The sequence below is a fragment of the Copadichromis virginalis genome, linkage group LG6 (assembly GCF_057382275.1).
Source record: "Copadichromis virginalis isolate Kocher_CV1m ecotype Utaka linkage group LG6, C_Virginalis_male_GT1.1, whole genome shotgun sequence".
Taxonomy (NCBI): Eukaryota; Metazoa; Chordata; class Actinopteri; order Cichliformes; family Cichlidae; genus Copadichromis; species Copadichromis virginalis.
The window spans coordinates 39,836,566-39,860,792 of record NC_140623.1 but is presented as its reverse complement, the minus strand read 5'-3'; the positions used below and the strand labels follow the sequence as shown (position 1 = coordinate 39,860,792).

Below are 24,227 nucleotides of genomic sequence, written 5' to 3'. Positions count from 1 at the left end.
GCCCAATCAAACCTCTTAAAAGCCCCTCAAGTGTTGTGAGGGGTCTCTCCCCTCCCTTCGCTGTCCGCCAGTGTGCGCCGTGTAGAAAAAGTTAAGCACGAAAGTGGCCAAAAGGTGGAGTAGTAGGCTGAGAGAAAACAATATAAAAAACCAAAAATAAATGCAGCAAATGTGTAAAATTAAGGACTGCTGCATCAGCTGCGGAGAAATAGGGAAGCGACTGAGGAAGCTGAAATGAACGTGGTGAGAAATTAGATGGAGGGAGAGATTAACAGGATTCAGGCAAAATGAATGGCTACTTTGGTGAAAAGCTAAGTGTAGCTTTTAATTATTGTCACGTGCTGCATGACTAACCCAACAACAACTGTACCAACCTGATTTAAACCTGTTTCAATACCAGTTATTTGGCCGCCTGGACCAAAAATGCCACGGCCGATTTTTATTTTTTTATTTTTTGTCTCAGTCCAGCCCTGATGGCATCCTTGTCATATGAGTCAAATCAGAACGATTTCTTTAAACAGCGCTAATAAATAAAACACAGAAATTCTATTTAATGTGTAGCAGTTATTCAATTTATATGATCAACTTAGCTTCAGGTAAAATATTGAATTCATTTTTGCACAAAATGACTTTGTGGATAAACCGGATCACTCATGGTGCTGACACAGCGAATGCTACTAAAAGTCTAAACAATGATGACTGCACACAAAAACAGGGAGAAGCTTTCCTCCTTCCGTTCTTTTGTCATTATCCCTGTTTGCGTGTGACCTGTCACGCACTTCCCTCGTGTGTGTGTTAGTTTGGTTTCAGGTAGAGAGATTATGTATGTAACTGGTTTCTGCCTGTGGTCCACTGCGTGTGCGCAAGTGCGCTTTTGAGTCACACGTACAGGGTGGGAGGAGTGACTTCCGCAGGAGCTGTGAACTGCGTACAACACGGCAGCGTAAAGTCCGAAGTTGTTTATCCATTTGGAGTGCGTGCTGCACACCCAAACGAATCCAGGTAATGACGGATAGTCCGAATATATTTAAGCGACTTTAATTTTGTGATTTATGTAAAAACGTGTCGCGCTTTATATTCAAATATATTATAGCAGGGTGGTTTATATGTTACATTAGCGGATTTTTATTCTTTTAAAAACAAAATTTACCGAATGTATCGAATATTAGGTTCAAGGAAATAACGCGAAAAAATTTACTTTCGTTTTCCGCCTCCTCAAGTCAGTTTCGTTTCTGCCTCACAGGCTCACTCACGTCAGTCCCATCATGGCCGAAGTGGACGAGTCTCAGTTTTCTATCATGAGTCTGGAGGATGAGCTGACCTGCAGCATCTGTCTGAGCACCTTTGACTGTCCGGTGACCATCCCCTGCGGACACAACTTCTGCCAGGACTGCCTGCTCGCCACATGGAAGGAGTCGTACAGCTGCCCTCAGTGTCGGACCCTGTTCGCCACCAGACCCGAGCTGAAGAAAAACACGGTCCTCACCGCCGTCGTGGAGACCTTTAAAGTGAGATCGAGCAAGAACGAACCCAACCTGACTGCAGAGGAGAGCCAAGTGAAGAAAAAGGAGATCCTCCGCTGTGATACCTGCATGGAAACAGAGGCGTCGAAGACCTGCCTCACCTGCATGGCGTCTTACTGTGAGGAGCACCTGCGCCCTCACCGGGAAAATCCTATTTTCCGTCTGCACAGCTTGAGCGAGCCTGTCGGGGACCTGTTGGAACGCATCTGCCCCGACCACCACAAGCTGATGGAGCTCTTCTGCACCCAGCATGATCGGCCAATCTGCAGCTTCTGCCTCCAGCAGGTCCACAAAGGATGTTCCTTCACAACCCCTGATGAACAAAGGAGCCGGAAAGAGGTGTGTGTTTGTCAGTATTCACCTGAGAAGTTTAAAGAGCCACATCTAAACAAAGATGGGTTTATTTTTCCTGTTAAAACATAATTATGTCTTAGTTTCTGTATTTTCATCAGGATGGCTAGCCTGAGTTTCACGTACTTGAGAAAAGTGGTAGATGCCATGGATGAGTAGTTGTTCCAGTTCCACTTTTCAACCCATCAATCAAAATTTATTTATATAGCACATTTAAAAACAACAGTTTTGATCAAAGTGCGTCACAAGTTAGGAAATAAATAAAATAAGACAAAATTACCAAACAATACAAGACGAGACAAACATAGAAACCAACCAAATGATAATCAAACTATTTTACGTCAGAGCCAGAGTAAAAAGATGGGTCTTTAAACGAGATTTAAAAGACTGAACAGTCTCAGAAGAGCGAATGGCAATCGGGAGGTTGTTCCACAGTCTAGGAGCTGCAATAGACTGGACTTTTGTCCAGTACCTGGATACAGTCTATGGATGTAGCTATCATGACATCTCCCACTATTTATAAGAGTCCTGCAAAGCCTCAAGCTGTGTAGTTTTCCAGATGTCACAGATCTAGATAAGAAACTGAAACACGGATGATTATTGAATAACATATGCCTAGCCTGATTCATCCTCCTTTCTGACAGCAAATAGGACCATAATTCACAAAATGAGCATCATATTTTATTCATTAAGAGCTCAAACTAGCAATTTAGACCAGTGACCAGTAAAATGTGTACTGAGCTGAAGTAAGCTTCAGCTTGGTACTCAGTTGTAATGGAAAACGACTGAAATCAAGTAGAGTAAAGGTGAGTCGAGGCGAGTAGGTTCTAATGGAAAAGAGATATTAGACATGGCCTTTACTTTTCAGACATGGAAGCTACGTCCATCTTTTAACTCAGTTGTAGCAGTGCCTTGTGGACAACTCAGAACAGATCTTTGCATTCACCCACGCAGATCCTCAAATAGTATAGGGCCTACAAACCGCACACTACAACCTGATGAGGTCGAGTAGTCATTCCTACGTTTTGAATGTCCGTTTGGAGGCTCAGAAGGATCCATACATAATTGCTACATCATAGTGTGGCATTTCACAGAAACACAGGTGTTTGCACAGAGCCTTACGTTTACCTAAGAGACAAAATTGATGAACCTTAGTAGTCCTTGCACAACTGCAGATGCAGAAACTAAGGCTACGTTCACACTGCAGGTCTTGATGCTCAATTCCGATTTTTTTTGATCAAATCCGATTTATTTTTTTATTTTTTTATTTTTTGTCTGCTTGTTCACACTACAAATAAAATGCGACAGCAAACGCTCTCTAGTGTGAACGCTCAAAGCGGCCCGCATGCGCAAAAGAAGACTTCACACACAACGCGCTCTGTTTAGACCCAGACCAAACAATATTGTTTGACTGATGGCCCTTAATATAAAGACTTCGGACTTTACGTTTCCCAATTTTTGCTTTAAGTTATTTTGTTATTTGCATAATAATGTAAATAACCTAATAATGATCCTTATTGCTGTTTTAGAGGAGCGGTGCTTCAAAGGATAGTTGCAGATTTCTGTCAGAATCTGCAGATTATACAGTACAAATAAAATGTTCACGTTGTCTTCCCAACAGTTTCACTGGATGGCCAGGAAGCGTTCGCGATGTCTTCTCTGGTGCTAATAATTGGCGTCTGTCTTGTGTCGGTGACGTAAAAGACGGATTTAATGACCGTTCAAACAGCAGTCGCTTTCTAAAACATCGGATATGTATCGGATTCAGTACCACATACGAAAGTGACCCAGATCGGATTTGAAAATATCGTATTTGTGCCATTCACACTGTCACACCATTATCGGATATGGGTCGCATAGGGTCAAAAAAATCGGATTTGATGCGCTTTCGCCTGCAGTGTGAACGTAGCCTAATACTGGCAGGTGTCTCACAGTTTGAGAACTGCTTTAAAATATGAATGAGTGGAATTCCTTTTTAGCTGCTCACAGCTTTAAAATTTTGGGTTGCACGTCTGTTATCTTTCGATATTGGTTATGCTGTCATTAGAATATCTGAATTATGAAAAGAGAGACTTGATAACCTGAGTATAACCATAGCATCCATTTAGGAGTTTACCCTCATTGTGAAGCCAGAAAGCCAAGGTTACGGCCAAAGTTATCACTTATGCCAACAAATGTTTTTTTTTAATTTATTATTTTTTTTTGTAAAGAGACAGGGCTAAAGTAAGTGACTGTATCATGTTTCCCTCTTTGCAGTCTGACCTGAGGAGCAATTTGGGTTTGCTAGATGGGAAGATTGTGAAAAATGAGACCATCATATTTGAAATGAAGGACATGCAGAACAAGCTAAAGGTAAGACTTCTCATAAGCAAAAACAAAGACGAGGCTAAAGGAACATTTTGTATTACTTTGAATTATTTCTTTGCTGATCCAGTTATGAATGTTTTCTCACTCCTGTCCTCCAGGACTTGGCGACCAGCAGGAAGAGAGCTTTGACAGCTGAGTATCAGCAGATGAAGGAGATGTTGGTCCAAGATGAGCGCGAAGCTCTGAACGCAGTGGACCGAGAGGTGGAAACTGGTCAGACCAAACTCAGAGTTCTTATGAAGAAGTTTGGTGACAACGTTGACAACATGACGAAAGCTAAAGAAGAAATCCACAGCCTGCTGAGTCGCTCTCAAACCCAGGCCTTCCTGCAGGTGGGACGTCTGTGATTGTTAATTCATACAGCTGCTAGTAATGATAACATACTAACACATGATAAAAAGTGAGTAATGGTTCTAAAACAGACCTGAATCACGATAAAAGCAGCCGCACCCTCATGTTGCCTTTCCCCTTCCTGCAGTGTGAGCCGTAATTTACAAAGTGAACAGCATGTTCATTTTGCTTGGCAAAGTATAAGAATACCAACTTGACCCATTCAATCGTAGACTGATATCAGGGTCTGGCCCTCTACTAGTTAAATGTTCTGTGTGGAAAATTGCTGGAAGAATTTCAAACACCCCACTTACTTTGATGACGAATGGCTTTTGTTTCCAAGGAACAGAGGGGGTAACGAATAAGGTCCATGGTGATGTTGGCCAAGAATTTCATAGTCGGTGTGTGTCTCGAATCTAAAATGCCAAGCAAACCACATTTCAGAACCTTGGACCTTGATGTTTGAGTTTTATTGCTTGAAAATGGGTGAAATGTATCAAATGGGAATTTTAAAAAAAGTTGACCGTTTCCCTATGACCCCAAAAAAATAGCAAAAATTCAAAGAAGAATTCCTTGGCTATCATAACTCTAATCGCTTCCCCTCTGTTTTGGAGAACCAACCATTGCCTTTATTATGAAAAGCTTTGATAGTTTTTTTTTTTTTTTTCCTAAACATGTTAGAATATTTCAGGCTCCTTGAGCTCCCTAAACGGCACTTACGACCTTTAGGCCACAGATCTGTCGGGCTTATGGGGCTAGGTCAGTTTTAAATGAGGTAGTGTTTTAAATGTTGGGTGGCAGCACACCCAACATCGGTTATGGATAGACACTTTAAACAAGAAGTTAGGGTTAGGTCAAGCTGTTGGGTTGGCTTTAAATGCCATTGTTGGTTCGGGTTGGACACCAAACCCAACCTGTTGAAGGTCAGGTTAAACAATTGGGTCACATAATTGAGTTTTGTAAGCTAGGTTTGGGTACAAAGCCTAGGTGACTGGGCTTAGGTTCAGAGTCGGCAGCAGACCATTTAAACTTGAGGGGCAACTAACTGTAAACAGGAGAGTATTTGGCTTACGTCTCTCTGCTGTTCCAACCAAAAACAACCATATACACCTAATATACTCACAGAGAAATGTAACCACCCAAAATGATAAAAGCCCCAACCAGTCAGGGCACATAGTTGCCCCTCCTTGAGCCTGCTTCTGGCGTAGGGTTCTTCCTGTTAAAAGGGAGTTTTACTTTCCCACAGTCACAGAGTTGTTGGAGTTTTCTCTGCTTTATTTTAGTGTCCTAACCTTACAATATAAAGCACATTGAAGCAAATGTTTTTGTGATCTGGTGCGATATAAATAAAACACTCCCTATATATGTTTTATTCAGCGAGACTCGAAACTAGCAAATGAGGTCCTACAATCAGCAGTAAAGCATTTAGAACCAAACTCGTTAAAAGTCAGAGGAGTCTCCGCTTGCTAGGCATTGTCAGCAACGTCTAATCAATATATTGCATGTAAATAGTATTGTTTGGGGATGATGGCTGCCCCCACCTGAGCCTGGTTCTGCTGGAGGTTCCTGTTAAAAGGGAGTTTTTCCTTCCCACTGTCACCACCTGCTCATAGGGGGTCGTTTGATTGTTGTGGGTTTCTCTGTATTATTGTAGGGTCTTTATGTTGCAACATAAAGCCCCATGAGTCAACTGTATTTTGGATTTGGTGCTATATAAGTCAAATATAATTTAATTCTAAACAATTGTTGTTCTCTAACAGAGATGTGATTTCTGATTTTATGATAGTTGTGTTAGAGGGATATTTTAACACAACCATCACAAAAACCCCACATGTGTACACATAGATCTGTTTGTTTATTATAAATGTATTACATCACATAGTAGTTTATTACATTTTGTAAAAGGGGATATGATTATCTTGACTGAGCGTACAACATTGTGTTCCTCTCTTCTCAGGCACCATTTAACCTCCCCCAAGCTATTAACTTTGAGCCTTACTCCCCTAAAATCAGCCTGGACTCCAAGAAGGTTTTGGCATCACAGGCCTTTGCTGCTGCCCTGAAGCAGCATCTGACAGAGATCTTCAAACAGCCCGTCGAGAGCCGACTACCATTAAATACACCAGGTGAGTGCATGGACCCGTTTTGTCTGACGTTTTAAAGTTTAAGGTTCATTGAGGAAGTTTAGTGAAGATGGTGTCCAATTTTGTTGCAGAAGTTAACCCTGATATTTTGGCAGCTGGTGAGTTGTTTCATGTGGGGACCAATGAAAACAGGATTCCAATCAAACTGCTCAAAAACTTAAGGGAACACTCAAATCGTGTATCGGATCTTGTTGAAGGAAAATTTCAAGTTGAACATCTTTACTGAGAGCAGGATAAAAATCACACCAACTATCAAGGCAGTTAATATTGTTCAAGTGTTCCCTTAATTTTTTTCTGAACAGTATATTTTGAAAATACTCAAATTGATACCGCGTTCTGTGGTCGAGGTTGAATACATTAAGTGTGTTGATAAAGAGTCAATACTGTAATGACTCAATGTTCATGCTTTCATTGAAAAACCAGGTTCAGCCTACACTACTCTGTGGTCTACAGTGGGGTCTCCACTGGGCTCCGGGAATTTATTGGAATATGGTAAGTCAATTCATCTGTCCAGTACCAGGTTTATAAAACAAGATTTTTATAACCGGTCAAGCATAAATGTCTGTTCTTTTATTTACTGCTTCTTCAGAGGTGGAGTCCAGTCCAGGTCACCTTAAACTCCCCAGGTCTCACAGTCCAGGTCCTCAGGCCAAAACAGCCCAGAAGAAAAAGACTCCAAGTATGAAACTGCTTTAATTTTCATTTTGTGTTGCCGTCTTGTGGTTGAACTATATTGTCGATACTGAGCACATAATGATATGTTTGTGGAGATTTTTCATTATTTTAGTTGTATGGTCATGCAGTTTTTTAATGAACTACAGGTGTACAGGAAATGACTTTAGCCTCTGCATTTACTGATGTGACTTGTACAGTACCACCATTAATAATGATAAATTATTCAGACATTTTATATTCATGCATTATTTGTAATTTAACTCATAGTTCAAAGAATTTAGTTAATTCACTTCATGAAATCAGTCCAGATTTGTAGTGTTTGATAAGGAAAAATGTCATCTTCCATTTAATTGGCACAGCAACTCAAAAACCAGCAAAATGTCTATAAATGTTATTCATATCTAATAAGACTAAAATAGATTTTATTGTAATCCTAAATTCTGTTATAATTTGTTTTGACTTCTGTGATTTGCAGTCAGCACAGAGGGCTGTCAAAGTCTCTTATTGTGAAAGGCAATGACAGGAAGAAGCACTTTTATTGCACAGAAATGGGTTTCTGGTATGGGTCAGGCAACAGCCATTAAAGAAGTATTCCTCTACATCAGTGATTCCCAGAGTGTGGGCTGGGACCCCTGGTGGGCTGCAAGAAAATGTAATCCCATTACATTAGAAAATGTATTGTGTGACCCAGTGGCACTTGGGTTGCACATTGACCTTTACACTTTGGCATTATCAATTTATAGCCAACAGCCTGTGTTGTTTATGGTTATTGGGTTTTTTTAATAGCATTTTTTAGTAAATACATCTCTTTATCTATATTTAGCATTATCTTATCTTGGGGCAGCACGGTGGAACAGTGGTTAGCACTGTTGCCGCACAGCAAGAAGGTCCTGAGTTAAATTCCACCGTCAGGCTGGGGTATTTCTGTGTAGAGTTCGCATGTTCTCCCCGTGTTTGCGTGGTACTCCGGGGACGCCATTAAAGACACGCAGTTTGCGGGGATGGGTTAATTGATTAATCTAAATTGCCCATATGTGTGAATGTCGGAGTGATTGTGAGCGCGACTGGTTGTCTGTCTCTGTGTGTTGGCCCTGCGACAGACTGGCGACCTGTCCAGGGTGTACCCTGCCTCTCGCCCTATGACAGCTGGGATAGGCTCCAGCAACGCTGTAAAGGATAAGCGAATGATGGATGGATCTCTTTATCTTGTATTTTGATCAGTGAAAATTTAGATTGAGTGGGAGAGATGGGATTTTCTTGTTTAAGTTGGCTGCAGAACTCTTGACTTTGGGAATGGCTGTTCTACATGTTTGCTTCACATTTGTACTGCGCTTAATTTGAAGCTCCTCTCTAAATGAATGGGAGCAGTTCCATACTGTAAATTTGTTAGTCAACAGGATAAAAAAATAAAAAAAAACTCCCACATATTTGGAATCATCATTCATTTCTGATTTAAAAAAAGCCTTTAAAAATATTTATACTTGTAATTTAATATTTGTACTTTCTACTGTGCACATGCAGCTGTCTGCAGCTTCATTAGTGGCTCATTTCAGAATGCTGATGTCTGACTCACCCACTGAGCACACAGAAAGCTGATGCAAAATATGCTTTCCTATATCATTACAATAAAAAGCAGATATACCTGATATCACTGTTTACATGGGTGAAACTACACAAATGGCTCACTTGCTTCCTGGTTTGACTCTTGAATGAGGGGGGACAAAAGACCGTCGTTGCTGTTACAAAATCCTCCCACAAATTTGAGGTCCATGCCGCTCTTTTGTTTAAGAGTTTGTCTCTTAAATCTGATATATGCACATTTAATTTTATAAATACTTCTCTTGTTTTTCTAGAACCCAAACCAAAAAATCCTCAGACCACTGGGGACGGTATGGGTGATAAAAATACTGGCCGTTCAATGGAAAACCTGTTGGAGTTTGGAGGGAAACCCAGAGGCCGTACTCCTGCAGCTGAACCTAAACAGAAACCAGGTAAACATCAGATTTTTGCGTTTTATGCTAAACCTTGCTTAAAGCTCAGAAATGGACTAGTTTATGGGAGCCTGTTCCTGTTGTTTGAGATCTAATCGCATTTGTCTTTAATTGTAGAAACTACAGATATTCCCCCAGACATAAGCACAGCTGAAAAGAGAAGTGAACTACTGAAATGTAAGTGTAGCAGGTGTCTTTCCATCATGTGGTAACAGCAGCTGTGGCTGTTGTGAAATGATCTTTCTTTTTGTCCGTTCCAGATGGCACAGTACTCACCTTCAATCAAAGGACCGCCCATAAACGCATCGCGCTGACTGAGAACTTCACTAAGGCCTCCGTGTCAGACGATCACATAAACTACCCCGACTGCCCCGAACGCTTTGCTGTCTGCTCCCAGGTGCTCGCCTCCAAGGGTTTCTCTACAGGGCGCCATTACTGGGAAGTGCGACTGAGCAGCAGTAACTTCGTTGGCATAGGCTTGGCTTACAACAGCATCGACCGCAAAGGCCCCACCAGTCGACTGGGCCGCAACGCCCAGTCCTGGTGCGTCGAGTGGTTTAATGTCAAGTTGTCAGTCTGGCATAACAGCAGCGAGACCGTGCTTGCTAATCCAAATCCAAAGCGCGTAGGCGTGCTGTTGGATTGCGAGGCCGGCACTGCTACATTCTACAACGTGGCTGACAGGGCGTATCCCTTCCACTCCTTCATGTTCCCCTTCGCTCAGGCTGTCTATCCAGCCTTCTGGATTTTCTCGAGTGGCTCCTTCATTACTTTGTGCAAGCTGCAGCAATGAGTTTGCAGTCAGCCAGTCGGCTCTTTGTTAAAGGTGCCCAGTGGAGTTTTCTTGTAAACACGTAACTTATTGTCACTATGTAACTATACGTAACTGTAGAATATTCATTACATTTTTTTTAGGTCTAAAAGTGCAGGAAAGAAATTTTGCAAAGCTAATTTATTAAAATGCATTATGTAATTAACAAGGTAATTATTATGGTTAACAAGCTGCCTTCTACTTAACTGCATGTGTAGGTGTTGGTCGCTGCATTTTTTGGCTTGTTGGATTCATGAACTGGTTCAGTAAATAACCATGAAACTAAATTGAGGCATCATAAATTCTATGCATCAGTGCTGACAGTAGTTAGAAGCTCCACAGGGCACCTTTAATCAATCGCTCGTTATTACAGACTTAATCTACATAAAATTATATACAATTATTTAAATGGAGGAACAAAAAAGATTGATTAGAAAAAGTAATTAGTTAGCAATAATTTTTTGAATGTTTTAAACACCAAAAAGTTGAACCACGATATTTTTCACATCAGGACCGATTATAGCTGCTCTCTGGGAACTATTTGTTCAGCTGTTGTTGAAGAGGAAAATGTTGTCTTTACACAACTGATTAGCATCTTTATTGACGTTTGATCAGGTTAAATATCACTGTCTCATAGAGATTTCTGTTGCTGCTTTTCATGTACATCAGGGGTGTCAAACATGAGGCCCGTGGGCTAGGATTGGCCAAACAAAGATTCCAAACTGGCCCACTTTGGAAAATGTGAAGAAGGGCAAATATTTTGGACTCTTAACTGTATTTTCATAGGTTTTACAGCTTTTGCTGCGGGTATAGACCTTCCCCATGCCGATTCATCTACATCAAAGTACATGGGTAACTGATAGACATGAGTAGAAATGTAATTATTTTTACAATGGGTCCACATAAAAAAAAAATGCATTTTCTGTGAATTAATAAAAAATATTCTGTTTTATAATTACAGTCTGGGCAGTGAGCAATGAGCGCCTTCCTGTAATTATACACATTTATTAATTTTCATTTTAAGCCCGGAGACATGCTGACAGATTTCTGTTTGCTGCAGCAGGACTTCCTTATGATGTAGAAAAAGAGATGTGCTTTTGAAACTGCATCTTTATACTGACAGAACTGGGAGTTTCACAGGTTCAGCCCACTTAAGATCAAAGTGGTCTGTATGTGGCTCACAGTGGGAAATGAGTTTGACATTCCTGATGTACTGTTGCTCTAGTTGCCAAATCTTGGGGCTGTTTCCAACTTTTTTTGAACCTCTGACCGCCCCATGACCATCCACCCGTTTACAATAACGATGACATTGCCACAGCACGTAATGTTAATGCCTAAGTTAGGCAGCAAAGCATTCTTGTTGCAATCAGTGCTGTCAATGCACTCTCCTGCTACTGAGTGATAATTTCTTGGTGGTATTTGAGGGTAATAAAACGTTCAGCTACACGTGTGCATCCAAATACTTGCTGTGCAATGCGTGTAGCTGTACTTGCCGATCTCAAAATGGCAAGTGGGAGAACAGAAATGCTCGATTTGAGACGCAGAATGTGAATGTCCTGATTAGTAGTGCTTTCTGCTAATAACGTCTGTAAGATCTGAGGAATATATGGCAGCGGTTTCTCGGTCCTGTCTGACAGTACTAGTAGACAGAGTTACGCAAACAACCGAAGTGGGTATCAAGAGTTAATAGCATGTCATATCTGATGTTATTAACTTTTATTATCTGTGCTGGATGTGATATTCAGCAGCTGATTCATTTAAATGAATTTGTCTCAAAACGCAGGTAATGCACTATATCCTGTATTTTTCTAGTGACTGTGAAGCAAATATGTGTTCAAGTCACTTTAAGAAAAGTATTTAAAAACAAAGTTTGCTTTTAAAACTGCATCAAGTCAAAATGAAATGTCTTGGTGTCGAGAGAAAGCAGGATAGAAAAAAAACATCAGACCTAAACTCAAAAGATAAAAACCATATAAATGTATGTTGTTGTTTTTTAATGTATACAATAATTTCACTTTCAATGGTGTCAGGGTTTCCTTGTGGTGTTTTTATTTTTCGGAGAGTTTATTTATTTCCTGCTTTTTCTGCAGTTCTTGCAGAACACACACATACAGTGTGTGTCCTGTGCAGGTTATGTATCGTGCACTGTTGAACAGATGTGACTACAGCTGGATCAAGCAGGGAGTCTACCTGTGAAGCACATGTTTGCGTAGTGTTTCGATATCAATTCTGCATGTGGAGACTTTGTTTTAGAGTGTGGGAACTGAGGTTCTAAGACTGGGTGATGCAGCGGTTTTTCATGATATGAACAATGTGTGGTGACTTTAAAGATTTGCCTCAGCGTTACGTTACAAAAATGCTCAAATCTGTCCAAACTGTAAACGAAGAAATTATTTGTAAATACCTGACATCTGAAGATTGATATGAAGCTAGAGTGACTTCCATTTGTCAGTTTCTAAAATATGTTTCTGTGACATGATTGGCTGCTTAATGTGCACAAGCACCGCACATGTCATGGAAATTTTATCAGCATAAGAGAATCTATGCTGTAGCTTGTATCACCCAGCTCCAAATGCTCACTTCTTTCAACTGATGGGAACAGAAGCCATGTTTCCTCTGTTTTCATCATGTTCTGAAAGTCTCTCTCCTCTTTTGTATTTGGGTTGTTTTTATGGCAAGAGTCACCGATTATCTGCAGCTGATCAGATCCTGGATTTGATCTTGGGATATCATGCTTGCATGGGATGCCCCATAGAAATAAAATGCTATACACGTTTTTCTATGGTAGGCATACTAAACTAACAAGCCATCAGAAAACCTTGTTGGCTTTAAAAAGGTGGAGGAAATGTAGCAAAACGTACGGTTTCAAAGGGGTAAATTATTTGTTGTAGCAAAGTTTACTCCGGCCTGTAAGAACAACGACTCTCTTCCTGATGTGGCATACTCCAGTCCACCAGGTGTTAAAGTGTTTAATATAGTGATCACTTTAAGAGTCAGACGTGCATCTTATAGAAATGAGACTAAGTGTTGAACATCTTCGGTGTGCTTTAACAGTGAAGTTTGTGGTTCAGTCACAGCTCCTAACTTTGTTCTTTTTGACAAAGTTGGACAAACTTTACTATATTTAAAAGGTTCAAAAGACACTTTTGTTCAGACTGAGTGATAAGCAAGGAAAGGTTCACACAAACAGTGTGCAATCCATAAACTAAGTATAATTTTAGGTTGTACACTGATATTGGTGTACTGGATCTGATCCTGTGTGGTGCAATCAGCTTATCACAGTGGAGAAAGCATAGAAGGGTTTAAGAAACTATCAATACCTTTCCTGGACCGTGGTGACACTTGTGTACTCTTACTACCTTACGTTGAAATCACATAGTGGTGTATACAATTAATCAAAACATTTTTTTTTTTAACTTCCTGTAGTACTTTTCGAGTTTAAGCAGACTCCAGGACTGAGATGATTTGTTCTGTGTAAATTAGTGAATGTCAGCTTAACTGTAGTCTTTGCATCACACAGAAGTGTAGCAGTACGTGTGTTTCTGTAACGCTTCAGTGGTTAACCATCTTGTGCTCTTACTGTCTTTGAAAAAGTGCTTGTTAGTACATTATATTTAAGGTGTTCATGCTGTATTCTCTTGGATTGCTATATTGCATAATCAAAAACTGCATTGCAAGTTAACCAGTGAATATTGCTAATAAAGGGTTTTTCTGATTCTCAAATGGCTTTGTTTCTTTTAAAGACACTTTAAGCCAAATAAGATGCAGGTCAAAGAATTTTGCTCTTTTGCTGCCACATATCGACATCACCCGCCCACATCTCATGTCTAGTTCAGATGTTAGACCTGAGGCTGCCAGGAAGAGCAGCTGATTAATGCTGCCCTGTTATGGATGCCAGACTGTGGATTATATGGCGCTGATTAAGGCAAAGTTCTGACAACAGCTGCTTTTTTTGCACAATGTATATAAATGTGAATTTTACAAATTTTAAATAATATTTTTAAGACATTTAGACAGAGAATTATCTTCAGTTTGCGTTATGACAAAGTGGATATCCAATCTTTCCCTTTCCTGTCATGATTTTCATAACTAACCTTTATAAATATTATTAAACACTATTTGTCTATTGTCACCTTGAATACTTCTCAAATGTATTTAAGCTGCTGTTTAATTGATCCTGTTATTCATTATAAACACTCTCAACCTGTGTTATATATTCTTTACCTGCCTAGTAGCTCCATATCCAACATCCTTTATCCAATATACACCATCCTTCCTCTGACACACACGCTTATCTCTCTAACTTTGACTACAAAACACTCAACCTCAGCTGTCTCGCTGATGTATTAATTACTAATCCTTCGGTTGTGCTCACGCAAACTTAAAATCTTAGCCTCTTCACCTCTGCCACCTTCGGCTTATCTTTTTTTGTCAGTGCCACTGTTTCCAGCCCAGACCCATCACTGCAGGTCTCACTACCATATTTAAAACCTTCCCTTTCACTCTAGCTTTTATCATTCATACAAATCACCCTGACACTCATCTCCTCCCACTCCACCCTGTCCTCACCCCTCTTATGCCCTATCTGCTGCTGTAGATGGTTTACCCCAGGTATTTAAACTCATCCGCCTTCACTATTTTGACTCGTTGCATCTTCATTGTTACATCTGTCTCCCTCTCATTCACACACATGTATACCGTATTGCTACTACTAACTTTCATCACACTCCACTCCCGGGCATACCTCCACCTCTCCAGGCTTCAAGTCTCTGTGTGTTAACAACTAAAAGTACTTTAAAAAGTACTCATCTGAAGTATATTTGTTTTCCCATCCTTCCACCATCCAGTTTTTCTCCAAGATTGTATGAATATAACTAATGATCTCTTTAGTCATTTAAACATTAAAGCTTTTTCAGCTAATGGGGTTATTATCACAGCAGTATTCTGGAAGATCTTAAATATGTAAGCAAAAAAAACTGCATAAATAAAGATATAAAAGAGCTGGAGAAGTCATCAGTTAAAACTCAGCTGGCTGTCTTTCAGCGTGTGATGCAGGGCCAGTGTCCTGTAGGTTTTAGATGTGTCCTTGATCCAACACAGCTGATTTAAATGATCTTCTCAACGTGTCTTAAAGTTCTCCAGAGGCCTGGTAATGAGCTAATCACTTGATTCAGGTGTGTTGACCCAGGGTGTTAACTAAAACCTGCAGGAAACAGGCCCTGGAGGCCTCGAGTTCCCCACCCCTGTATGCATTCATAGCCTGTTCCTTGTATTTATATATTAAATTAAGTAATGTAATTAACAATCAAATGTTAAAAATGATTAAACATAAAGATCTTTCATTTTCTTTCCTAATGCTTGATTTCTTTGACAGCGCCCTAAAACAGGATATCAAATAAGTTAATATATCTGTCTATTCATTTATTCATTGTTCAGGTTGAATCTGTGTTTATGAAAAAATAAATATTCAGGCAGATGTTGTGGTGACTTTGTCATAAATCCTGTTACCGTAAACATAATAATGACACACGTCCACTTCCATAATAATTCCGTAATACACACGCCCCCCACTGCCACTGCGGTAAACCCCAAGGCACAATAAGCACGGATTGCACACATTGTAAACAATACAACAAGTATTGTTATTTATGGTTATTTATGTGCAACGTCATGAACTTTACTGCAGTAAAATGACTGTTCTCGTAGTACAGAAGAGGATTAGGGCCACTGGAAAAAAAAAATTCTGACTTTTTTCTCAGAATTCTGAGAAAAAAGTCAGAATTCTGAGAAAAAAGTCAGATTTTTTTTTTCCAGTGGCCCTAATCCTCTTCCGTAGTTCTGAGTTTTGGTGCGAGTGCGTTTGCCGTTGTTTAACTTCCAGAGGGGTTGGCCTTCGTTGATTATCTGATGTAATGATAAGTTTCGTTTGTGCCTCGCAGCTTCATTCGCGTCAGTCCCATCATGGCCGAAGTGGACGAGTCTCAGTTTTCTATCATGAGTCTGGAGGATGAGCTGACCTGCAGCATCTGTCTGAGCACCTTTGACTGTCCGGTGACCATCCCCTGCGGACACAACTTCTGCCAGGACTGCCTGCTCGCCACATGGAAGGAGTCGTACAGCTGCCCTCAGTGTCGGACCCTGTTCGCCACCAGACCCGAGCTGAAGAAAAACACGGTCCTCACCGCCGTCGTGGAGACCTTTAAAGTGAGATCGAGCAAGAACGAACCCAACCTGACTGCAGAGGAGAGCCAAGTGAAGAAAAAGGAGATCCTCCGCTGTGATACCTGCATGGAAACAGAGGCGTCGAAGACCTGCCTCACCTGCATGGCGTCTTACTGTGAGGAGCACCTGCGCCCTCACCGGGAAAACCCTATTTTCCGTCCCCACCAGCTGAGCGAGCCTGTCGGGGACCTGTTGGAGCGCATCTGCTCCGACCACCACAAGCTGAAGGAGTTCTTCTGCAGCCAGCATGACCGTCTGATCTGCAGCTTTTGCCTTCAACAGGTCCACAAAGGATGCTCCTTCATAAGTCCGGAGGAGCAGAGGAACCTGAAAGAGGTGTGTCTGTTAGTATTCACCTGGCAGTTCCTTATATTCAGGATAATATTAGAGTTTTATGTTCAGTTTGTGGTCACAATGAATGAAAATCGGAACTTAATGGTTAATTCTAAAATGTGTCCAAATCCTAGCAGCCAGTAAATTTAGGTTAGACTTGTACTTCATATTAAAGGAGGGGCCTGTCTTTAGCTTTCCCCTTCTCAGGTCATAATCAATGGCTCCTCTAATCAACATTCCAATGCCAGAAATTACCTTGTACGACGTTTTAGTATCCTTCCTGATATAAGCCGCCTGATATAAGGTCAAAGCGTACAGTAGACATACCGGTCCACCTTTTACATTTTATTAGCTCTCCAAAGAGTGAAATGGACACACTTTACAATGATACTGGTTTACACATTTATGATGGGAAACGGTTATTATTATTATTATTATTATTATTTATGGTCAAAATATGACAATCTTGCATATGAATCAGAATGAATCATTTAGTTGTTGCATAATCCCCACGGGTAAGTCAGTTGATCACACCCTACTGCGTTGCGTTCAAAGTGCGAGCAGGGCTCTATGACAGTAGCACCCCTCCCTGTGTGTTCAGTGGAGTAGAGCGCTGTTCCTCTTTCCATTTGCTCTTGTTGGTTGTCAGCTTAAGGTGGTGCTCAGTCATGTGCTTCACCTGTCTGTAATTTGACATAATAGAAGAAAATGTCACTTTCACACACCGCTCCTCACACAAGAGCAGTTTTTATACATTAAACAGGTTCAAGCCTGTAGTGATTGGCTGTGCAACTGTTTTCAAACTAGGACAAGCTTATTATAGTAAATTCTAAATTCATCCTTGCAGCACTGTTTGTCAAGGTCAAGGTCAAGTTTATTCATGTAGCACATTACCAACAGTCCATGCTGCACAAAGTGCTTAACAATGTAAAATGCCACTAAAATAAATAAAATGCATAACAATGATGCAGGAAAATATGAAAACAACATAAAACTCTTTATCTCCAAGTCTGCAGCCTCCAGCTCAGCCTTCTTGCCTTCTTGTCAGTTCAAACCTTCTCTAAACAATACATCATAGCAGGTCTCACTGCCTTTTATCACAAATTCTCTCCTGACTCTCCTCTTCAACCACCATTCATGCACTCACTTCTTCACCTCACTTGTGCACGGTCTATTGCATTGGATGGTTGATCCCAGGTATTTAACCTCATCTACCTTCATTATCTCCTTATCTTCATTGTCCTTGCATCTTCAAGCATATCTTGGCACGGCTGCTTGGGTTTATTGTTTTCTCTTAGTGTAGTATTGCAAGCCATGGGTCTTTATCAGTAAGATAGCTGCAAAACTGACCATAATTTAGACTTCTGGCTAAGATTGAGAGTTTAAGCAATGACTCTTATGACATGGGATGGTATAAGCAAAGGGCTCCCTGCTGAGAAAACAGTAAAAAGAACAAGTTTTTTTTTACTTCTCAGTAGCTTTTACACTTTGTAAATCCATCCACCAGTCAGAATGGATCCTGTTACAGCAGACACGATAGCCCACTATCTCTGGAATGTGGTTCAATCCTGTCCCCGTGTATTAATGTCCGATCAGAGACATGAGATGATGTCACTGTATCGCAGAACTTTATTTATCGCTGCCACACATTAAGCACACAACCTTGCTGGTGAGTAGAAATGTGCTTCTGAAACTGATGCAAGTAGGAAATAATATAAACATCTCTTTCAATAATTCAGCATCTTTCAGATGAAGTATTACAGTTAAACCACAATAAAATGTAATGTTAACCATGGGATAGAAGCAGATAAGAGCAGGATAGACACAGAATCAGAGCTAACTTGTATTAAATCTCTTGTTTGTGGATCAGCACGGCCCTAGTGGACCCAGGAATTCACTCAAGTGCCGCTCTGAAACATAAAGCTTGTCAGCACAGGTGCACATGTTATCACACTAAATTACAACAGATAAGACTTTCTTGCAATCACTAACTTTACACAATAACAACAATCAGCTTATTCATAGAAATGTAGCATGTGAAGCAATGCTATCACACAAACCAGCATTATGGAGGGTCTCAAGTACCAAAATTATTTTTTTAAAATTATATCTTTATTTGGAATGGACATAGCAATATATGAGAACAGAGTCCTTCCAGGTTTTTCGAGTTAAGTCCAGGAGAGCAAATGTTAAACACAGTGATCGACAGGTGCATATTATCCCCTAATGGATTTCAAAATTAATTGTGTCATTAATGAATTAAAATAGGAAATAATTAATTAAATATGTACATAATTAATTCAATGTTCATTTCATTTAAAATATTTACTAAATTATTTATTTCCAATATTAATTAGTTAATGAAACAATGAATCACTTAATGATGTATTTAATTAAATTATTTTGGCACTCAACACCCTCCATACTATAGGTGAACACTGATTGACTGCTGGATCATTTCTATTGGACCCTGTGGGGATCATGCTCCTCCCATGCAGGTAAGGCGTGGGCTGACAGGAGAGCTTTTTAACAGATTCTTTGAAGCCTAGTTCAGTCCTCAGGTTGTATTATTGACACTCCTAGTTTAGGGTAATGGATCTTTTTTCCCCTCAGCATCTAAACACACGTCTTTATTCAAGGCGTCACTTTCTACAGATAACACTGATCTCATTGTAAATGAAGTTTAACAAGTATGTAAGTGTTACTTGCAATCTTCTGCAGGCCCACTGAGCAGTGTCTGTATGAAATTTGTGCGCTGAAGCTGTTCTGTGTCTGTTCTTATAGTCTGACCTCAGAGACAAGTTGGGTTTGCTGAATGAGAAAATGGAGAAGACTGAAACTGTTGTTTCAAATAAATACCATGCAGAGCAAGCTGAAGGTAATTTCCATAGATTACTTGTCATATAATTTAATCAGCGACACATGTGTAAATGCACTGATAAAACCTCATTATTTTCATATTTTATTGTGTCTGTATTTATTCTGCTCCAGGATGGAGCAAACAAAAGAAAGACGGCACTCGCAGCTGTCTATCAGCAGATGAGGGACATCTTGACTCAAGATGAACGTGAGGCCCAAAATGAGGTGGACCGTGAGCTGGAGCTCGGTCAGATGAAACTTCGGGATCTCATGAAGAAGCTAGATGAAAACTGTAATAAGATGGGGAAAGCCAGAGAAGATATCAACAGGCTGCTGAGTCAATCCCAGTCTATGGCTTTTCTGCAGGTGAGTCAAACATTATCACAGGAATGTGAAGCAGGAAAGAAGAAAAGGGTGGAAAACTTAAACTGAAGAACAAGACAGAGCATTTATGGTACTAGATAAATAATTAGGGATTAAAAATCATGTCACAATAAACAGCGTTCCCTGTCTCTTGTTCCTCACAGGCTTCATTTGAATTGCCCAAAGTTGTAAAGATTGAGCCTAAAGTGCCTCCAATCAATCTGGACTCCAAGAAGATGATAGCGATGCAGAGCTTTGCGGCAGCCCTGAGGGAGACTCTGATGGAGATGCTTAAACAGCCCACTGAGGCCAGATTACTATTATTTAAAGCAGGTCTGTGTGCAGGCATGCATTAGCAGGTTTTGTTCAAATTTTGTTGCAGAAATTAACACTAGCACTGGTGCAATTTGGTGAGTTTGTGTCATGTTTAATATGTTGGCAATCAAAGGAAAGATTGAAGACTTTGTGATAAAGGGTTATGATTTTTTTTCTTCAAGGATCCGAAATCTAGTCCTCCCTCTCCTCAGTCACCTCCTCCAGCTAATCCAGGTGACACAGACATTCCCAGGCCAGCCAAGAGATGTAATCTCCTCAGCATGTCCTGGGTCTGCCCCGGGGCCTCCCTCTGCTGGGACATGCCCAAAACACCTCACCCAACAGGCATCCTTGCCAAATACTATGGAGGTGCAAAACATGGTCCATTCAGGACATCCATATTTTCAAACATGGTGTTCGTTATGGACAAACTGATTTGCAAAGAGGTCCAATAACAGAACACCACTCAGGTTCAGGAGGGTGGGCCCATGTAGCTTTTTGGGCTGCACCTGGAAAGGCCCAATGGCCCAGCCAGCAGCCACTCTCTGTCAAGCTCCCTCTCAGGGCTGCCTCCCAGGTGGGGCCCCAGTAACCATACACTGGGCAGGGTACACTAGTCCCACGAACAAGAAGTAAAGTGCTGTTTAAATGCAACCGTTTACCCTCCACAGGTCAAACTGCAGCTCCTGTCTCAGGACCAGCAAGACCTGAAAGTACCGGAGCTCAGCCAGAGTTGGGTATGTTCTTCTCAGGAAAGAAAGTCATTTAAATGCAACACATGCAACAAATAAAAAATTAAAAAAATTAAAGAATAAAATGCTTCTAATCTTTTTTTCTTTTTTTTAATGCTTTTTCAGAAGTGGAGTGCTTTCCTGCTCAGCCCAGACTCCGCGAGTCCAACAGTCCAGGTCCTCAAGCCCAAACAGCCAAAAAGAAAAGAACTCGAAGTAAGGAACATGTGATTTTTATTTTTTTTAATGAACCAATAGATAGCACACAGTCCCTCGACAGTTTGTTTCCAGGACTTCTAATAGAGGATGACACCATATACAGAATCCAAGTCAAACGTTTTGGTGGTGGTCGGTTCTAGAAGCAAGTCTATTTTAAAGCCCTGCACAAAATAAACTGGGAGAGATCCATTATTGTAATTTTAATGTCATCAGGACATAAAAACTGCATAAACCCAAAGAAAGGTTTAAAAAGCTTTTTTCCTCTGCTTGTGCAGCTGTGCGCAAACATCTGTTATGACTCTGTTCACAGTGACGATGTGAAGAATTGTTTCAGTGCCATATCTTTTCCTGTGTCACATCTGTGTCAATTCTTACTGGTAATGAACTCTGTTTTTCCACACACAGTCCTGATGAAGATGTAATAATGAACCTATATAATAAATATGGAGAATGTCGGGTCTTCCCTGCCAGTGTTTAGATCTGATTTATGCATATTCAGTGTTATAAATACTTCACTGCCTTTCTCTACTTTCTAGAAACCAAAACAAAGCCTAATGAGTCCACTGGCATTATGGGAATTAAGAAAAACGCCCGTTCAATGGAAAACCTGCTGGAGTATGGAGTGAAAGAGGAACCCAGAGACTGTTCTCCTGCAGCTGAACCTAATCAGAAACCAGGTAGACAGACATCAGATTTGAGCACTGTATGCTGAGTTGCTAATGTAGTCCCAGCACCACAAACAGACTTTAGAACAGGTGCCATTCATCTTCTGTTATCTCTGAGCTTGATGACAAACTTGGTCTATGTCTTTATTTCACTTATTGCAACTCTGACAGCTGTGTGGAAAGCAAACAAAATCATCACTATCACCATGTAAATACACCCCAACTTGGCACAAGCTACAATTCCAGTTTTACAGTAACCATGTCCATTTTCCAATATGGCAACACAAATGATTTACTTTTTTGTCTTTAATTGTAGAAGCTCCAGATATTCCCCCAGACATAAGCACAGCTGAAAAGAGAGGTGAACTTCTGAAATGTAAGTGTAGCAGGCATCATCCGCTCATGCAGCAACAGCAGCCGTGTCTGTTTGTTTTTTAAAATAAAATAGTCTTTCCTTTTATCCCTTTCAGACGCCACAGAACTCACTTTCGATCCAAGCACCGCCCATAAACGCATCGCGCTGACCGAGAACTTCACTAAGGCCTCCGTGTCAGACGAGCACATAAACTACCCCGACTGCCCCGGACGCTTTGCTGTCTGCTCCCAGGTGCTCGCCTCCAAGGGTTTCTCTACGGGACGCCATTACTGGGAAGTGCGACTGACCAACATTAACTTCATTGGCATAGGCTTGGCTTACAGCAGCATCGACCGCAAAGGCCCCACCAGTCGACTGGGCCGCAACGTCCAGTCCTGGTGTGTCGAGTGGCTTGATGTCGGCCTGTCAGTCTGGCATAACAGCAGCGAGACCGTGCTTGCTAATCCAAATCCAAAGCGTGTCGGCGTGCTGTTGGATTGTGAGGCCGGCACCGCTACGTTCTATCGCGTGGCAGAGAGGGCGTATCCCTTCCACACTATCAAGTTCCCTTACCCTGCCTTTTTAGAGGCTATCTATCCAGCCTTCTGGATTTTCTCAAATGGCTCCTCCATTACCTTTTGCAAAATGCAACAATGAATACCATACACAGTCAGATGGTGCGATTGTTGCTATAATTAAAGGTGTCCTATGGTGTTTCAGTTTTCAGTTTTTCAGTTTACTAAGCAACCAAAAGCTATTGTAGCCATATTTCCTCCTGAAGTAAAAACAAAAAATAAGTAATTTATTTTAATAATCCAGTTTATCAAAAAAAAAAAAAAAAAGGCCTGGTAAATGGCCTGTATTTGTATAGCGCTTTACTAGTCCCTAAGGACCCCAAAGCGCTTTACACATTCAGTCATCCACACATTCACACACTGGTGATGGCAGCTACATTGTAGCCACAGCCACCCTGGGGCGCACTGACAGAGGCGAGGCTACCGGACACTGGCGCCACCGGGCTCCTCTGACCACCACCAGTAGGCAACGGGTGAAGTGTCTTGCCCAAGGACGCAACGACCGAGGCTGTCTAAGCCGGGGCTCGAACCGGCAACCTTCCGATTACAAGACGAACTCCCAACTCTGGAGCCACAATCGCCCACAAAATATTAACTGCTTTGTGCATAATTTATATCCATTGTTACCGGACAGCGTTCTTATTCACTGTTTATCCAGGTGCAGGTCTTGGCTGGCACATTTGTTGGCTCCATTAACTCTATCAGTGGAAAACCATGAAACCTTACAGATCACATGCAAAACATGTACTAATGTGCTAATATTGGTCAAAATCTCCTGCTTCTTAAGCACTGGTCATCGATTCTGCATCAGATTAAGATCTGGTGTTGAATCCAAAATGGTGATTTGATCACTTTGAACCACTTATGACACGGTGACCCATCATGCACTGGTCATCACCAAATTGCTTCCAGATCTATGAAGTCACGAGGATGTTTTATCGTATGGTCAGTGCACGTGTAACACTATAAATACTGTGTTGTTGTTTAAATTTGACTTCTTTTCCAATAAAACTCTTTAAAATGCTTATGATTGCGCCTCGCTATATAATAGAAACATGTCAAATAATAAATAAACAAATAGTGTGAATAAAGATTGAAGCAAAGGGGTTTCGAGTTTTGTGTAAATTCATTATTCTTTCTTTTGCATTAGGAAGATGATTTGAGTTTTAGCTTTGTACAGTCTGGTCTTTTGAGGGTCTGAGATTTTTTACTTCATGGTGTTTTGTTTTGCTATTAGGTTTCTTTCATGGCTTTGTCTCGTCCCCATGTTTTGTCCCTCACTCCCCCCCTCTCTGTGTCTCCGTCATGTCTGTCTTCGGTCTGCCTTACCAGTTTCCATTTCCTTCGCGTCTCATCCCTTGTCTCCCCAGTCTGTCACTTGCTTCCATGTCTGTTAGT

The 24,227-nt window shown here is 40.9% G+C and overlaps 1 protein-coding gene and 1 pseudogene across 3 annotated transcripts; both read left to right on the top strand.

The window, feature by feature from the left end:
• Positions 1-772: 772 nt before the first annotated feature.
• Positions 773-13,915, top strand: LOC146708482 (E3 ubiquitin/ISG15 ligase TRIM25-like). Of its 2 annotated transcripts, XM_085460394.1 has the most exons (10): positions 773-1,002; positions 1,244-1,862; positions 4,131-4,226; positions 4,340-4,573; positions 6,529-6,697; positions 7,139-7,207; positions 7,305-7,394; positions 9,244-9,381; positions 9,499-9,558; positions 9,642-13,915. In XM_085460394.1, the coding sequence occupies exons 2-10, from the start codon at positions 1,266-1,268 to the stop codon at positions 10,172-10,174; spliced, it is 1,986 nt and encodes a 661-aa protein (XP_085316520.1). In that variant the 5' UTR covers positions 773-1,002; positions 1,244-1,265; the 3' UTR covers positions 10,175-13,915. The 2 variants fall into 2 exon arrangements, with proteins under 2 accessions (XP_085316520.1, XP_085316521.1); XM_085460395.1 differs by lacking the exon at positions 773-1,002 and having other exon boundaries at positions 1,016-1,862.
• A 2,132-nt stretch (positions 13,916-16,047) lies between these two features.
• On the top strand, positions 16,048-23,854 carry LOC146708481 (E3 ubiquitin/ISG15 ligase TRIM25-like; annotated as a pseudogene). The gene is made up of 9 exons (XR_014920958.1): positions 16,048-16,750; positions 19,532-19,625; positions 19,739-19,972; positions 20,134-20,302; positions 20,956-21,021; positions 21,142-21,231; positions 21,771-21,911; positions 22,216-22,275; positions 22,370-23,854. The product of XR_014920958.1 is annotated as an E3 ubiquitin/ISG15 ligase TRIM25-like (transcript).
• The last annotated feature ends 373 nt before the right edge of the window (positions 23,855-24,227 follow it).

Bases quoted from the DNA above. Each gene is read 5' to 3' on its own strand.
- LOC146708482 (XM_085460394.1), top strand. From the start codon at position 1,266: ATGGCCGAAGTGGACGAGTCTCAGTTTTCTATCATGAGTCTGGAGGAT. The intron at 7,395-9,243 runs GTATGAAACTGC...TTGTTTTTCTAG, and splicing joins CCAGAAGAAAAAGACTCCAA to AACCCAAACCAAAAAATCCT. The intron at 9,559-9,641 runs GTAAGTGTAGCA...TGTCCGTTCCAG, and splicing joins GAGAAGTGAACTACTGAAAT to ATGGCACAGTACTCACCTTC.